The sequence below is a fragment of the Pelophylax lessonae genome (genome assembly GCF_965119305.1).
Source record: "Pelophylax lessonae genome assembly, chromosome: 3".
Classification (NCBI taxonomy): Eukaryota; Metazoa; Chordata; class Amphibia; order Anura; family Ranidae; genus Pelophylax; species Pelophylax lessonae.
The window spans coordinates 637,452,124-637,468,332 of NC_138770.1; the positions used below are offsets into that span (position 1 = coordinate 637,452,124).

Genomic DNA, 16,209 nt, shown 5'->3' on the forward strand with positions numbered 1-16,209 from the left:
TAGATAACAGGAACCCCCAAGGACTCACCCTACTAGTCGGAGGAGCCCCGAGAATTTGAACCCAGCATCATCATGGACGCCATCCCTGTTAATACGTCCTGGGCACAGGAAGAGGAAACTGAAAAGGAGGAGAAAGAGGAGGAGCTTCGACATCCCACGAGACTTCAGCGTCTCCTGGACGAAGGGACAATGTGCCCTGTGACATCATTGGGCTACACAAACATGGCTGCCAACCGGAGACCAGCCAGACTAAGAGAAAATCGCCCCAGTGACATCATTGGGCTACACAAACATGGCCACCAACCTGAGACCTGTCAGACTAAGGGAAAATGGCCACCATTCACTACAAACGCTGAAGCATGCTGCCAGGATCTTCCCTGCGCCCTCTGCAATGCTGCACCCTCTGCAAGGGGACCCCCCTCCCACACGTTAGGGGAGACTCCGCTACACATTCTGCCCCGGTCTCTGCACTGGGACCCCCCTGCACTATACCCACACTGCAAACAGTAGGGCATGCACCTAGAGGTCTCCTACACTGGGACCCCTCCAGACTACCAGGGCACAGGACACATTATCCCAGGACCCTTACAGAGTGGTGATAATGGGGAGACCCCAGGGGTCTCCGCTGCATTCTCTGCCCTGGGACCCCCACCAGACTCCAGGTCCAGACAGGGGGGAAAGGGATTTGGGGAAGCCCAGCTCACAGAGGAATTTAAATATAGGAGAAGTGAACCTGCAGGCAGGTCAGACCGTCCCTGGAGGTTACCCGCATCCACCCCCAAAAAAAAAGCAAAAAAGGGGAGAGGGGAGGCTGTCCATGGTGCGGGTAACGTTCCAGACAGAATCCTCGCCACTGAAGTAGGGGAGCTGGCGGCCAAGGGACTGGGGCGACTCAGACCCAAGCCCGGTCGCATGTGAGCCTGTAAGACGTTTAGTGTGTAGCTGCAGTCTGCACGCACTCACTAGCTGGGCTGGGGGGAAAACTGGATCTAGATTATCCAGTCCGTCGCCCAGCCTGGCAGTTGACTGTAGATCTTCCCAGAGAAAAAACAAAAAAGATGTAAAGCAGGAGAAAAAATTGCTAGGACTAGAGATCCCAGCCGGGAGACTAGGTCCCTACTCCTGACTAGACAGATTAAACTGATTACCTGGAGCAGAGAGGGGGTTATATACCAAGCTGAGGACGGCCCATGGGCATAGCCAGGTGTTTTTTGTTCTGACTAGTCCTACTCCTGGAGGAGGCAATATTACCCAGTAGTTCTGATTTATGGAGCGCTGTGTCTGTCGATGAATGAAAGAGAATTTGTTTTCTTTTTTTACATTCTGTCAGAGTAGCTCAGTGTCACCACAGTGACACTGTACTACTTTGTGGGGGTGATCAGGGTTTTTTTTTACACTTCTTGCTTATAGAGTCAAGCTTATTGTATAAGCAATAGTTTAAGCTGTCATGAATGGGTTAACCATTCATGAACAGCTTGCTTATGGTTGTGATCTGGGATAGGCTAAGCTAATCACATGGTACAGGGAGCTAGGGACATTGTGATCGCTTTGGGCCAATTAAAGATCACAACAGTAAGCAAGCGGTTCATGAATAGGAAGCCATTCATGATAGGTTGTTTACATTGTTACCATGTGATAGCTATAACCAGTTTTAGTGATCACATGATAACCCGGTTACCGATAACAGTGATCCACTGTGTCCAGTGGACACAGCGTTCACAGGAGCGCGCTGCATGCCTGAGTGGGCACGCTGGAAAAGACCAGATCACACATACATACAGTATCTCACAAAAGTGAGTACACCCCTCACATTTTTGTAAATATTTTGCTACAATGTAACAATGCTACAATGTAAAGTAGTGAGTGTACAGCTTGTATCACAGTGTAAATTTGCTGTCCCCTCAAAATAACTCAACACACAGCCATTGTCTAAACCGCTGGCAACAAAAGTGAGTACACCCCTAAGTCAAAATGTTCAAATTGGGCCCAGTTAGCCATTTTCCCTCTATGATGTCATGTGACTCATTAGTGTTAAAAGGTCTCAGGTGTGAATGGAGAGCAGGTTTGTTAAATTTGGTGTTATCGCTCTCACTCTCTCATACTGGTCACTGGAAGTTCAACATGGCATCTCATGGCAAAGAACTCTCTGAGGATCTGAAAAAAAGCAAATACCTCCTGTTTTAAGAAGGCTTCACAACGTTTTTTTTTCTACAAAGGTAGGTAAAAACTGTTAAAAATCGCAATTCTCAATGCTCGAACTGCGTGCAAATAATTCCAACATTACAAATAGGTGGTGTTCACATGTCCACACTGTTTTGCAGCGTGGAGCTGGAAAATATAATCTATCAAATTTTTTTTCTATTCTACAGAGATGCAAGGTCCATAGAAGTCTTAACCCACGTGTGGAATTGCACAAAAGCGCAATACAATGTGCATTAAAAATGCAGCTAATCCCAGATGCAAAGGTGTAAATGGGTCCTAAAAATACCCCTTTTTTAGTCACTAGCTGAACGGTAGTATAAGCCCTTTGACAGACCAACAAATGTAACTATTTATTTCAGTTGTGTAATTATCAGATCATATCAGTTTAGGGTAATATAGAGATCAGCTTATTTTTACATGTAATAATGTTCCATGAATTGCACCAATTTTTTTAATTTCCAAAATCAGTCTAGTCTCTGTTATGTTAATACGTACTGGGACATAATAGATAACAAGAATTTATTTGGTGAAGGCAGTTGTTTAGGCTGCAATTTGAGCTAAGTTTATTTGACTGATTAACAGTTTTATGTCACACATTCAAAATCACTGTCAGGCTATGAAAAGAAGTTTGACAAAATAGGTAGCCAGTTTTTTTTTTCGTAGGAGATCCTAAAGCGCTCAATGAAGCTGTAATCCAAATGGATATGTGTTGAAGAAAAATCGGAATAATAATTGAGCTGGGATGAGAAGTTTAAATCACAACTTCATTTTCAGTAGGAATCAGCTAAATACATTCCAGGTGCTTCAAAACAAAAAGGTGTGCAAAGTCTTAGGCCTTGCTTACTCTGGCAGTTGGGGTATGATGAAAATGTGCAGTTGAGGGGTTTAAAGGATTAAGGCCCCTTTCACACTGTAGAGTCCGTCCCCGCTGTTCAAGCAGATGGCAGCTCTGTCTCCGCGCTGTGTGCAGAGACAGAGCTGTCAGGTTCCTGCAGTTCTCTATGGGGGAATCGGATGAGAACGGACCGTCTGTCCGTTCTCATCCGATCTGCTGGACGGATGGAAAATAGGGTTTCCATCCCTCCAGATTTGACGGATCGGATCGGATATCTGCGGACATGTCTCAGAGATGCATGGGGCATCCGTTCAGATCCGCCTGAAAAACTGACAGGCGGATCTGAACAGTCCGCTGGTGTGAAAGGGGCCTAAAACAGGCAGTGGGGAGGTAGTATATTGCTTTGTATCAAGTAACAGAACATTTCCTCAATGTAAATCGAGTTCTTGCAAGATTTATTTTTTAGCACGCTTACCTGAAATTTGTATATAAAAAAAAAAAATATATGATCCAACATCAACATACCTTTAAAATCGCCCTGCTTACACAAATCCACAACTGTTTTGCTGATGTCACTGCTGTCTGCTCGACCCCTTTCTTGCTTGAACTTAAAAACAAAGACAGAAAATGCCTCAAAGTGTGAGCACAATAAGACAGATCATCGTTACATTTTCTACAGCCAAGATCAGGGGTGTCAAACTCAATTTAATTGCGGGTCGCAGCAGCATTATAGTTGGCCTTAAAAGGGACGGTGGTTGTGTCTGTAAGACTATCTATTCAGAAACATAGAAGCATGTGGCGCACATAGTGCAGAGTTCACAGATGCGCTGTGTGCAGAGTGCAAAGTTTAGGGGTGTGCTATGTACAGAGTTTAGGAGTACACAGAGTGCAGCGTCCAGGAGCACGCCACGCACAGAGTGCAGCGTCCAGGAGCACGCCACGCACAGAGTGCAGCGTCCAGGAGCACGCCACGCACAGAGTGCAGCGTCCAGGAGCACGCCACGCACAGAGTGCAGCGTCCAGGAGCACGCCACGCACAGAGTGCAGCGTCCAGGAGCACGCCACGCACAGAGTGCAGCGTCCAGGAGCACGCCACGCACAGAGTGCAGCGTCCAGGAGCACGTCACGCACAGAGTGCAGCGTCCAGGAGCACGTCACGTACAGAGTGCAGCATCCAGGAGCACGCCACATACAGAGTGCAGCGTCCAGGAGCATGCCACGTACAGAGTTGAAACGTGCACCACCTACAGAGTGCAGGGTTAAGGGGTGCGCTTTGGGCAGAGTACATTCTCTGTCAGTGTGTATGCGGCTCTACAACCTATGTATTTGGCTTTAGTACCTCCCTGAGTAGGTGGCTCTGCCTTGCAGGTTTGTTCGCTCTCTCAGATTTCTAGAGAACTGTCCATGCTGTGAGTGCAGGAGCCACTGAGAGCAAAGCGGTCCCTTGAAAACACAGAAGGCTTCTGTGTTCACAAGTCACAGCGGGAGCAGAGGGTGAGAGACTGAGGTGGTGGAATGGAGTTCTGCAATGTCCTGGCTGCAAAACTGGGTGCGAGGGCCACATGCCAAGGCCTGACAGGCTGCATTTGGTCTGCGGCCCTTGTGTGTGACATATGTGGCCTGAACCAACCTTTTTTAACTCGGACGAAATAACCTTCCAGGCTTAGGGAACCTCTGCTAATAAGTTAACTACAGCTCACAGTATGCGTGATGGTCACTAGGAACAATCCTTATATTTGTGGTTGTTGTCTCCCTTACAGCTTATAGCTCATTGATATCAGTTGGTTACTTATCCGAGAGGCGGAATTTGTCCATTTCTCGAAGAACCCCTGGAACTTCTGGGGAACCCTAGTTGAAAAAGGCTGGCCTAGACCACAGAATTTCAACTTCATGTATTTTTTTCAAGCTGAACGCAAGGCAGATATTGACACAACTTAATGCAACTGCATAATACATACAATCCTAAGATTCGTTTTGAAATATAAATATCTGGATTTGACATGGTATCAGCCTCTTGCAGTCCATGTACAGCAGAGTTCACTCTGGGGGTGGGGAGGAACGTGCAAAATTGACTGAACTGCAGCAGAGAAAAATCCGGTTTTCTCCCCTGCCAGTCAAAGCTGTACTGTGTGACAGAGCTGCGTAAAACTCAGGGCTGAATTGACAGAAATACCTTTGCAGGTATAAAAGGCCACTTCTAATTTTATTTGTGTGTTCAGCAGTTTGCCTGGCAATACAAAACTATATAACGATTTCAAACAAAATGAATATGAATATGTGAATACAGTAAAACCTTGGATTGAGAGTACTTTGGTTTGAAAAAGTTTTGCAAGACCATCAACATTTTTTTTATTACCGAGCGAAATCTTGATACACAAGTAGCGTCATGTCACAACTAAGTATAAAAAAAGAGAAGAGAGGAGCCTCTAAGTGTAGCAATATGGTTACATTTAATTAAGTTTCAACATTTAGCAACGCACATGGCTGATGATTTAAACAGGTACATCTAAGTATGCAGGCATCCGGGGTAAAGCTGTCCACATAGACCATCCTATGCACCGCCATCGCCGTCATCCCTTCCACACTGCGCTCCATTAGCGCTTCAAGCCTCGCTTTAAGATTGCTCTACTGCAGGGTAGTCTTCCCGATCATGATTGCAGACTGATGGCGGTGAGAGCCAGCGGTGCGGAGGATGGTCTATGTGGACAGCTTTACCCTGGATGCCTGCATACTTCGATATGCCTTATATTATCATCTTCCATGTGAGTTGCTAAATGTTGAACCTTCATTAAATGTGTCAGGACTATTGGGGCTAAAAGGAATTATATGAGGCCCATACATATTATTTTATACATATTATATGGGCATCCTGGCAGCCATTTTGTCCTTGAGTGTATATTCTTTACATAGAATTTAAGAGTATTAGCAAAGACCTTCTCAGGCCAATAAATTAAAGAGCCCAGACAACACGCCACGATAAGGACTCACCCTGGTGCCAGGCTGGGTTATAATGAGAGTGATATTCTTTTCTCGATTTCAACAATGAACAAGAGATCAGAATGTTTCATTTTTTTTAAGGGCTCATTTAAAAATTTGCTTGAGGAAACATTATTATTATTTGTAGCAATTGTATTAGCAACAATATTATTGTATCATTGTATTATATGAAGCATATACATAGGTATAAAAGAGATAGGGTTAGTGATCTCCACAGACCCCCAAAAAAGTGCTCAGTGTATTGTGCTGCTATTGCTGTGAGTAAACAGAAATGTGCAATATGTAATAAACACGAGGTGCACAAATGTGATATAAATTAATTATAATTTAACGAATAGTGCAAGTGACAAGTAGTACCTTTATGTGTATAAGATTTATGCACTATATTAATTATTTGTCACTTGTGGTTATGAGTAAGCGACCCCTTGTGTCGTGAAACGCGTCAACCTTCATTGTCCCATGTCTCATCAGTCGTATCTTTGATGTCTGTGATGAAGAATAAAACTACTCCTTTTTGATTTGAATTTTCGGAGTGCGGTCACTTTCTTCTATGTTTGATTATCTATGCGGATGGCGGATCCGACCTGAATTATACCTCACCTGGAGCGGTCTCACCTGTGTTTGGATTCCAGCAAGCTATTAATCACATTCCAGAAGTTATAGGTTTTGGTTACTTTTATATTCTGTAATAATATCCTTTGATTGCATTTCTTACATTACCTGTGTGATACATATTATTGAATTTCGTTCTGCATTTTGTGTTTATTACCAGTTATATTTTTGACATTATTCTACACTGATTTTATTTAATATATATATTTGAACAAAATTGTATTCCTCTTATCTTCAAGTTAGCACCAATAAACGATCTCGAGTTTTTGTTGGTTTATGGAAATAAGTTGAGAATCTCCTTAATTATAGATCCTTGCTTATTTGCATAAATAGACACTGTTTATCAGAGCAGTATAAACATTCTGACAAATGTAACCATATTGCTACACTTAGAGGCATCTCTCTTCTCTTTTATACTCTGTAGCTCCTGCTGGATTTTGCTTCTAATCTCCTTGTGGATGGACATTTTATGGTTACACAGCCAATCACATTGCTGTAATCTTTTTATATGGACTATAAACTGAAGGATATATGAATGGTTTTGGAACGAATCATCCTAGGTTCCATTATTTCTTATGGGGAAATTCGCTTTGATATAAGAGCTCTTTGGATTTCAAGCATGTTTCCGGAACAAATTATGCTTGCAATCCAGGGTTTTAGTATAAATATATATATATATATATATATATATATATATATATATATATATATATATATATATATATGTGTAGTAAGAGTTTGACTGTGTGTATTACCTTTAAAGGAAACCTTTCCTGGGAGAAATATGGAGACTATAATAAATACTGTGACTTAATAGTGTGCACCATTCAACAAGAACAAGCAAGTGACCTCATACATAGCTTGTTGTGCCACTCCTAGCAGGGATAGACATGCTCTAAATCAGTGGTCTCCAAACTGTGGCCCTGGGGCCAGATGTGGTCCTTTGCTTGCCTTTTTTCAGCCCTTGAGGCATTATTCCCACCACTAGACATCAACAATAGGGCATTATTCCTTCCACTGACACCAGCAATGGGGCACTATCCCTCTCATTGACACCAACTATAGGACACTAATCCTCCCACTGACACCAATGGGGCACTATACCTCCCACTGACACCAGCAATGGGGCACTATTCCTCCAACTGACACAAAAATGGGGCACTATTCCTCCAACTGACACAAAAATGGAGCACTATTCCTCCAACTGACACAAAAATGGGGCACTATTCCTCCAACTGACACAAAAATGGGGCACTATTCCTCCAACTGACACAAAAATGGAGCACTATTCCTCCAACTGACACAAAAATGGGGCACTATTTCTCCCACGGACACCAAGATCGGGCATTGTTTACTCCCACTGGGCACAGTCCGGCCCCCTTAAGTCTTAAGGACAGTAAACTGGCCCTTTCTTTGGAGGGTTTGGAGACCCCTGCCCTAAATCCTCAGGGTTCATGGGGTGCTGGCAATATCCATGTGACAATCCAGAGAACAATAAATGTGTCTGTGTGGGGATGGCCACTCAACCCAAGCAGCCTATGTAATCCAAAAGTGAAAGGCAACCTTAACCTGCAGGTCTCCGTTAAGACATGCCCACTGACTCGTTTCGCCCCGCTCACCAGGGCTTAGTCATAGGTCATATAGGCAGTGCGAAACACATCAGTGGGAATGGCTTAACTGAAACCTGCAGGCTGATCCTGCTTTTCAGTTTTGGATTACATAGGCTGCTTTGGTTGAGCAGCGATCCCCACACAGGCACAAGAAGAATATAATTCTGACCTAAAACCAATATAAACTTCTTCTATTTGCACTTTTTTGGTGTGCTAAATATATGAAAGCGTTTAGATTTAATTCTGTAAGTGCAAAAAATATGTTTTGAATGTGCCAGAACTCCAGCACTTTCGTGTGCACTCTACCCAGTCATCTTAAGCAGCAGAATTGTCTTTGCCTGCTTCTCTCTGTGGACTACAGAACACCTGCCCTTATGTTATGGGGATGAGGAGAGAAAGTGTTTTGCAGTCCTATCTGAGAGTGACAATGCTGCTCCTCTATAAATAAAAATAGTGAATGTCTATTGCCACGATAGGAAAAGAAGGGTGTCACTGGTAGGATCACCAGGTAAAACTAAAGAAAAAAACCTGAAAAAAAAAAAAGAAAACGAATGCAGTCACTACAACTTGTAAGCTGTAATATATTACTTTTTTGTCTTGATGTTCAGATACACTTTAAAGACTCTCATAACCCAAAAACAACAATTTAATAAGTTGCAGTCATCGAATAATATGATTGCATTCGTTTCCATTTTCAGTTTTTCTTTATTTTAAACTTGCAAATCCATATAAAAAAAAAAAAAATAACATATCTTTTGGTGGCTACGCTCATGCACTAAATTGTATCTACAGAGGAAGCCACCCATTCTGGACTTCAATGATACTTCCTCTCTTTATCTCCATTACATTTAGTAGTTAACACAGTGGTTCTTAACCTGGGTTCGATCGAACCCCAGGGGTTCGGTGGGTCTGTCTCGAGGGTTCGGCACACCCTTCGCTAGTACCACTTCGCTGTCAGGGACTATTTCTCCAGTTTCGGGCATGTCCTTTTGCTCCCGCTCCGCGACGTCATCATGGAAATACATAACATCCAGTGGCGTAGCGTGGGGGGTGCAGGGGGGGCCGGCCGCACCGGGCGCAACATCTGGGGGGGCGCATCCGCTCCGCAGTGTCATGTCACTCACTCTGTCATAATAGGCTGGCCGTCGCCGCCCGCTGAGTCTGCTCGCACTGGCAGCTCTCTCTGGAGAGAACCACCAGGCCAGGCAGCCGCAGCAGCAGAAGAAGCCGGCAGGTGAGAGGCCAGAGTGCCAGTGGTGACAGTGGTGCTGCAGCCTGCAGGAGGAAAACCTAGCCTGTGATCGGGGTCGGGACACAGGTGAAAAAAAGGTAGGACTGGAATAGTACTGGCTGTACTAGTCTAGTGACTGACTGTCTGACTGACTGTGTGAGAACACTGAGAAGACTATGTAAAGGGGATCTATTTTATGGGGAACCTGGCCTGCTGTAAGGGGGGAGATCTAAATAGGGGACAGGACCTCACCTCCCCCTGGCCTGCTGTAAGGGGGGATCTATATGAGGGACATGATCCCCCATATAGATCCCCCCTTACAGTAGGCCAGGGTGAGGTGAGGTCCCTCATATAGATCCCCCCTACAGCAGGCCAGGGTGAGGTTAGGTCACTCTGGGGTCCCCCATATAGATCCCCCCTTACAGCAGGCCAGGGTGAGGTTAGGTCACTCTGGGGTCCCCCATATAGATCCCCCCCTACAGCAGGCCAGGGTCCGGACCTCACCTCACCCTGTCCTGCTGTATGGGGGGAGATCTATATAGGGGACAGGACCTTACCTCACCCTGGCCTGCTGGCTGTAAGGGGGGATCTATATGGGGGACCTGGGATCTATATGGGGGACCTCACCCTGGCCTGCTGTAAGGGGGGATCTATATGGGGGACCAGGTCCCCCATATAGATCCGCCCTTACAGCAGGCCAGGGTGAGATGAGGTCCTGTCCCCCATATAGATATCCCCCCTTACAGCAGGCCAGGGTGAGGTGAGGTCCCGTCCCCCATATAGATCCCCCTTACAGCAGGCCAGGGTGAGGTGAGGTCTGAGGTCCCCCATATAAATCCCCCCCTTACAGCAGGCCAGGGTGAGGAGAGGTCCCCCATATAGATCCCCCCTTACAGCAGGCCAGGGTCAGGAGAGGTCCCGTCCCCCATATAGATCTCCCCCTTACAGCAGGCCAGGGTGAGGTGAGGTCCGGGGTCCCCCATATAGATCCCCCTCACCCTGGCCTACTGTTAAGGGGGTGATCTATATGGGGGACGGGACCTCACCTCACCCTGGCCTGCTGTAAGGGGGGATGCTGGACATAAAAACAAAGGAAAGGAACAGACTTTGTGGCGAAAATGACATGAGAGTGGCACTTGCCAAGATAAAGCCGCACATTTCTGAACTGGTCTCTGAAAGACAACAGCAGAAATCACACTAATTTGCAGTAAATATTCATTATTATGTTTTTGTTTTTGTGTGAAAATCATGTTTTAATGGTTTTGTTCTTTGTTCTTAATGGTTTTGTTCATTTTGTGCACCTATGTATAAATATATACCTAAAATAATATATACCTATGTTTTGAATTTGAAAAAATCATATTTTATTTTTCCAATTAAGAAGGGTTCGGTGAATGCGCATATGAAACTGGTGGGGTTCAGTACCTCCAACAAGGTTAAGAACCACTGAGTTAACAGAACAAAAAGGACTTTTGTTTTCAGTTTAGCTTACAGTACCATAGGGGCACTGCATTCGTAGCAAGGTCAACAGGTATTTTCTATACTTGCTGAACAAATTCTAGGCCTGAAAAAAAAAAAAAAAGAAAGTTAAAAACACAGTGTGGAAGCTGGGCAACTAATATTTTCAGGTCAGGAATGGCAGCCTTCATTTTTCTTCCACAAAAGGTTTAATTTATAACAAGTTGTTCAATAATCATTTATATTACAATATATATTTTACTAATTTCATAATACAAAACAGTTTAGTTACCTCTGGGATGTGAGCAAAAATATCCTGACCATTTCCCTTAAATATTTTGATGAACAGGGCCCTGGTTTTGTCCCGTACTGTGACCCCCTCTTCTTTCATTTTGTGCCAGAGTGGTATTGCTTTAGCCCAATCATTATTCTTATCTGAAATACAAACAGATTAACAGTTTTACTTGTGTTTAAGGACCAGGCCTTAAATTTACTTTCTTACAAAAAAAAAATCTTTTGCTAACAAATTACTTAGAACCCCCAAACACTATATATATTTTTTAAGCAGAGATCCTAGAGAACAAAATGGTAGTCGTGCAATTTTTTAGGCTTTTGCGCAGCAGTTTTTCAAATGCAATTTTTTTGCAAAAAATACACTTGAATAAAATATACATATTATATAATATAATATATAGCCCATTTTTTTTTTGTATGCTATGAAAAATTATGTTACGCCGAGTAAATAGATACCTAACATGTCTTGCTTTAAAATTGCAAATGCTTGTGGAATCGTGCCAAACTACGGTACTTAAAAATCTCAGTAGGTGACAATTTAAACATTTCTACAGAAGCTGGAGCTGCTCCAGCTTCGCCGTCACTGCCGGTTGCGGTGAAGGAGGAGACCGGTCCCCTAGAGTCGGCAGCACGGACTGGATGACCTCTCTCCAACCGATCGATCTTGGAATCTCCCAGGAGGGTTCATGATAGATGCCTTTTTAATACGCACAGATGTGAGTGCATATTTTTACCTAATAAATGTGTTAATATAGTCCGCACATAGAGGCGCCTCTTTCTTTCTTTTTTTGTCTCTACCTTAGAATGTCGGCTACCTCCAGAGCCACCAGGACACTTCTTGTGCCCCCTTGATGACTGACCTAAGCCACGGCCGTGGCATTGTCTGATTGAATGCGCACTGGACAACCCTGAAAAGACGATCAGTCCAATGACCCAGACATAGTCTGTTCGCTCGGCGTTCCCAGATATTGATCGGTAGTCTGGACTCTTCCAGATCCCCTGAGCAGAAAGCTTGCTGCGGACGCCTCCCAAGCAAGACAGGCTGGCATCCATGGTGACCACTGTCCAATTCAAGGAGAGGAAGGATTTAACCAGCCGAAGCGCCGGAGTACAAAGCCACCATATCAAGGACACCCTTGTTCCCCGACTCAGCCGGATCGGATTTTCCAGAGACTGGGGAGTCTTGTCCCATTTGGTCAAAATCTCCCTTTTCAGGAACTTCGTAAGGAACTGTGCAAACGGAACCGCCTCAAAAGGTAGACACCATCAGGCCCAGCACCCACATGCAAGTCCAGAGGAACAACCATCTTTTGGACAGCAGGAGACGAATTGCAGCCTGCAATTTCTGGAGTTTGTCCAGAGGAAGGAGCACTCTGGCTAAGGCCGAGTCCAGAGTCAGGCCCAGATAGTCCAGATTTGTGGACGGAACTAGAGCAGACTTCTGAAAGTTCAGAATCCAGCTTAACTCCCGCAGAGTTCGTATTGTGATATCCAGGTTGTCCACCAGAGCAGAGGGAGACCCTGCTCGCAGAAGGAGATTGTCCAAGTAGGCCAGTACCACGATCCCCTGTTGGCGTAGCAAGGCTAGCACCGGGGCCAACACTTTTGTGAAGACCAGAGGAGCAGAAGCGAGACCAAAGAGTAATGCCGCAAACTGATATGCTCCTCTCCCACAGCAAAGCAGAGAAAACACATATTGGAACGTGAAGGTAGGAATCCTTGATATCGATAGAGGCCAGGAAATACCCCTGACACAGGGATGCCACCACCGTTCGAATGGACTCCATTCTGAACTTCTGTACCCAAACAAAGTAGTTTAGTGCCTTGAGGTCCAGGATTGGACGCACTTTGTCTTCCTTCCTGGGGACTGTGAACAGGTTTGAGTAAAAACCCTGAAAACGTTCTGAAGTCGGAACCGGGACAATCACCCCTTTAAAGGAACAAGTCTTGTACTGCCCCAAACAGGCTCTGTAAGCAGTCTGGGGACAGGCGCAAGTTGGAAGGAAAAAAACATTGCCAGAGGACCAGAGCGAAACTCGACCTTGTAGCCGGGCCAAATGACTTTGTGGACCCACTTGTCTTGCACTAAGGAAGTCCACGGGTCCGGAAACCAGCAAAGATGCCCCCCCACCCCTGATACGAGTGAAGGCGCACCTTCATGCTGAAGGAGCCTTGTTCATGGGTCTGGAGAAACCCAATCTTGGCTTGCCAGACCAGGCTTGTTTGGATCCTCCTGAAGAGGCCTTGAAAGGCTTTGAGCCCTTGTCAGTCGACCCTGAGGGATGAAAAAACTTCTTATGAGCTGAGAAGCAAGGCCCACGTTTACGGCGAGGTTCCTTGCCCTTAGTAGCCTGCAGAAGAAAAGTACTTATACCCTCTGTGAGACCTTTAATGATGTCATCAAGGGTAGCACCCTTCCTTGGAAAGGCAAAGCCTTTTTTGAAGTCTGATCTGCATATCAGCACTTGAGCCAAAATACACATGGAAAGGACCACTGCCAAAACAGAAAGGCGGGCCATCAGGGGAGCTGCATCCAAAGAGGCATCACAGATAAACTGCAACCCCTGAACTAGCTGGTCTCCCAGCTTGGCAAAGGCAGGGGGAAGCTGTTTCCCCTCCAGGTCATGGTGTAAGAACTTAGCCTACTAGGTCAGAGTTTGCGACACTAGGACAATAGTGAATAGCGGCCTTGTTGCCGAACCAGCCAATGTGTACATATGGTGGGCCACAGCCTCCACCTTCCGGTCAGCCGGATCCTTAAAGGTCGGGGACTCTTCAACCAGAATCATGGTTGCCTTGTTTAATCTGCAAACCAGAGGGTCCACTACCAGCGGCAAAGTCCACTTCTTAAAAAGGGACTCCTCATAGGGGTAACGCCTAGTAAAGCGCTTACGGACCCCACTGGGAAGCTTTGGTCGTCCACACTCTTTAGTGACAATCTTGTCAAAATAGGCGGGGAAAGGAAACACCTTTGCCACTTTGGATGGCTTGTGATGGCCAAAGGGTACCTGTGTCTCCGTTGCAGTTTCAGCTGCGTCCTCCATCTTCAGGGTCTCGCGCACAAATACAATCAATAAATCCACCAGCACCTTTTCGTGCGTGGTCGCAGAAGTGGAGGAATCATTCTCACTATTCAGAGGATTCCAAGTGTGTGGTTGCAGACCCAGCAGTGTGACCCACGTCTGCTGCGGCCGAATCAGATTCAGGATCTGATGAGGCAGGGTAAGGCGTGGGACACAAGGGACTCCAGGACCGCCGTCAGTGCATGAATGCATGGTTGGGACCCGGAGGGCCCCGCAGCCTCAGAGAGGGGATCAGGTGGGGAAATGTGCTCCAAATACTTCATGAGTCACCAGGGGTACCCCACATAAAAAGTGTAACACTGCTAAGGGATAACCCCCACTGTGCTGGCAGCACCACCCACTCGCCAGGCACAAAGCACCAAGCGATCCCCAGCAGAGAGGGAGAGGACCCCACCAGACTCGCCACCTGCAGAGACAAGCGCCTGCAGTTACCAAGATAAACTGCACTACACGTGCGGCGATCAGGAAGTAAAATGATCCAGCACCAGGGGATGAAGAGGGGCTCCCACCGCCGAAATCGCCGCCCACAGGGCTCCACTGTCATGGCTGCTGCAATTTTCAAATGCAAACCCCAGCAAAATGGTTGCCGGACTGCACAAACATGGCCGCCATGTATAGAACACACAGACTACAACAAAATGGCAGCCCCGCGTGGCACCACAAGGCACTCAGGATTGGGAGACCAGGCCTCAAGGACAGATCCAGGCAGGAGCCACCACCAGGTACAACCACCCCTCCACAAAGTTGATCGTCTGGTCGCTGGCTTCCCCATCCCCTCCGGCCCCCATCGCCAGTCAGCACACCCTGCCCCTACCCCAGGAAATTGGCCAGAACTCCCAAACAGCCCCAGCGTCAGTGGAAGGGAGGGGCACTATGAGGGACTCGGCAGGGGGGGGGGGTGTGTGCCTACGGGAAGGAGGGGAACCCGGGGTCCAACTGTCCCAAGGAGGGGACCACGTCCACCCCAAAACCCTCCAGGGGGAGGGGGGAGACAGCTACTAACCATACCAGGAACCAGGCGGGCAACGCTCCAGACAGAACCCTTCTCCATCGCAGTTGGGCTATGTCGCAGCAGACCTATCGCGGAGCGGAGGTCTGTGCGCGCTCGCTGGACAGACTGGGGTAAGCATTGTATCTAGTTATCCAGCCCGTCGCTTAGTCCGGCAGTTGATTGTAAATCTCACAGGAAAAATGCAGGAGGAAAAAATTCTCTATCTAAAAAATGTTGCCAGGACCAAAGATCCCAGCAAGAAACTAAGGCCTTACACCTGACTAGGCAGAAAAAAATTGAGTGGCTATAGCAGAGAGAGAGTATGCCTCCCGGGACTGCCCATGGGTGTAGCCAGAATTTTTTTCTGCCTAGTGTCCTACTCCTCTAGGGGGCAGTATAACCCAATGGTTATGAATACCAGGAACTGTGTCTGTAAATGAACGAAAGAGAAAAAAGCCGTGTTTACATGGGCCTGAGAACGGGAAAACATCGTGACGTCACGCTGGTACTCCAAGGGCATAGAAATGAGTGGCGGTCATCTTACCATTGCTTATCTCAATGCCAAGCCACCGCCAGCAGGTTTACTGGGCTCAGTAATCGGCAAAGTAAGCCCAGATCCCTTGCCCGGGACACATATCTGTCGAGTTTGTTATTGACTCTGGCGTTAAGAGATCCACATCTGGAACTACTCCCCCCCCCCCTCCCACCATGGACTATCTTAGCGACTTCTTGTTTACAGCGTATTACTCTGGAGAGGTGATCGGGATTTTTGTTTTATTACACTGATTGCTTATAACAGTAATGATCACTGTAAAAGTAATAGTTTTAAATGCAATGAATGGCTTTTACTCGTGATTCATTTTTTACTATTGTGATCGACTACAGCTATCACATTG

The 16,209-nt window shown here is 46.2% G+C and overlaps 1 protein-coding gene across 1 annotated transcript in view; it reads right to left on the bottom strand.

Moving 5' to 3' along the window:
• The window catches only part of LRPPRC (leucine rich pentatricopeptide repeat containing), a 402,453-nt gene that overhangs the window by 86,679 nt on the left and 299,565 nt on the right, over nucleotides 1-16,209 (bottom strand). Inside the window, exons 28-29 of the mRNA XM_082250995.1 lie at nucleotides 11,238-11,380; nucleotides 3,563-3,644 (exon numbers count right to left, since the gene is read on the bottom strand). Of these exons, the coding sequence (XP_082107121.1) occupies nucleotides 3,563-3,644; nucleotides 11,238-11,380 (225 nt within the window). The remainder of the gene's footprint in view (nucleotides 1-3,562; nucleotides 3,645-11,237; nucleotides 11,381-16,209) is intronic.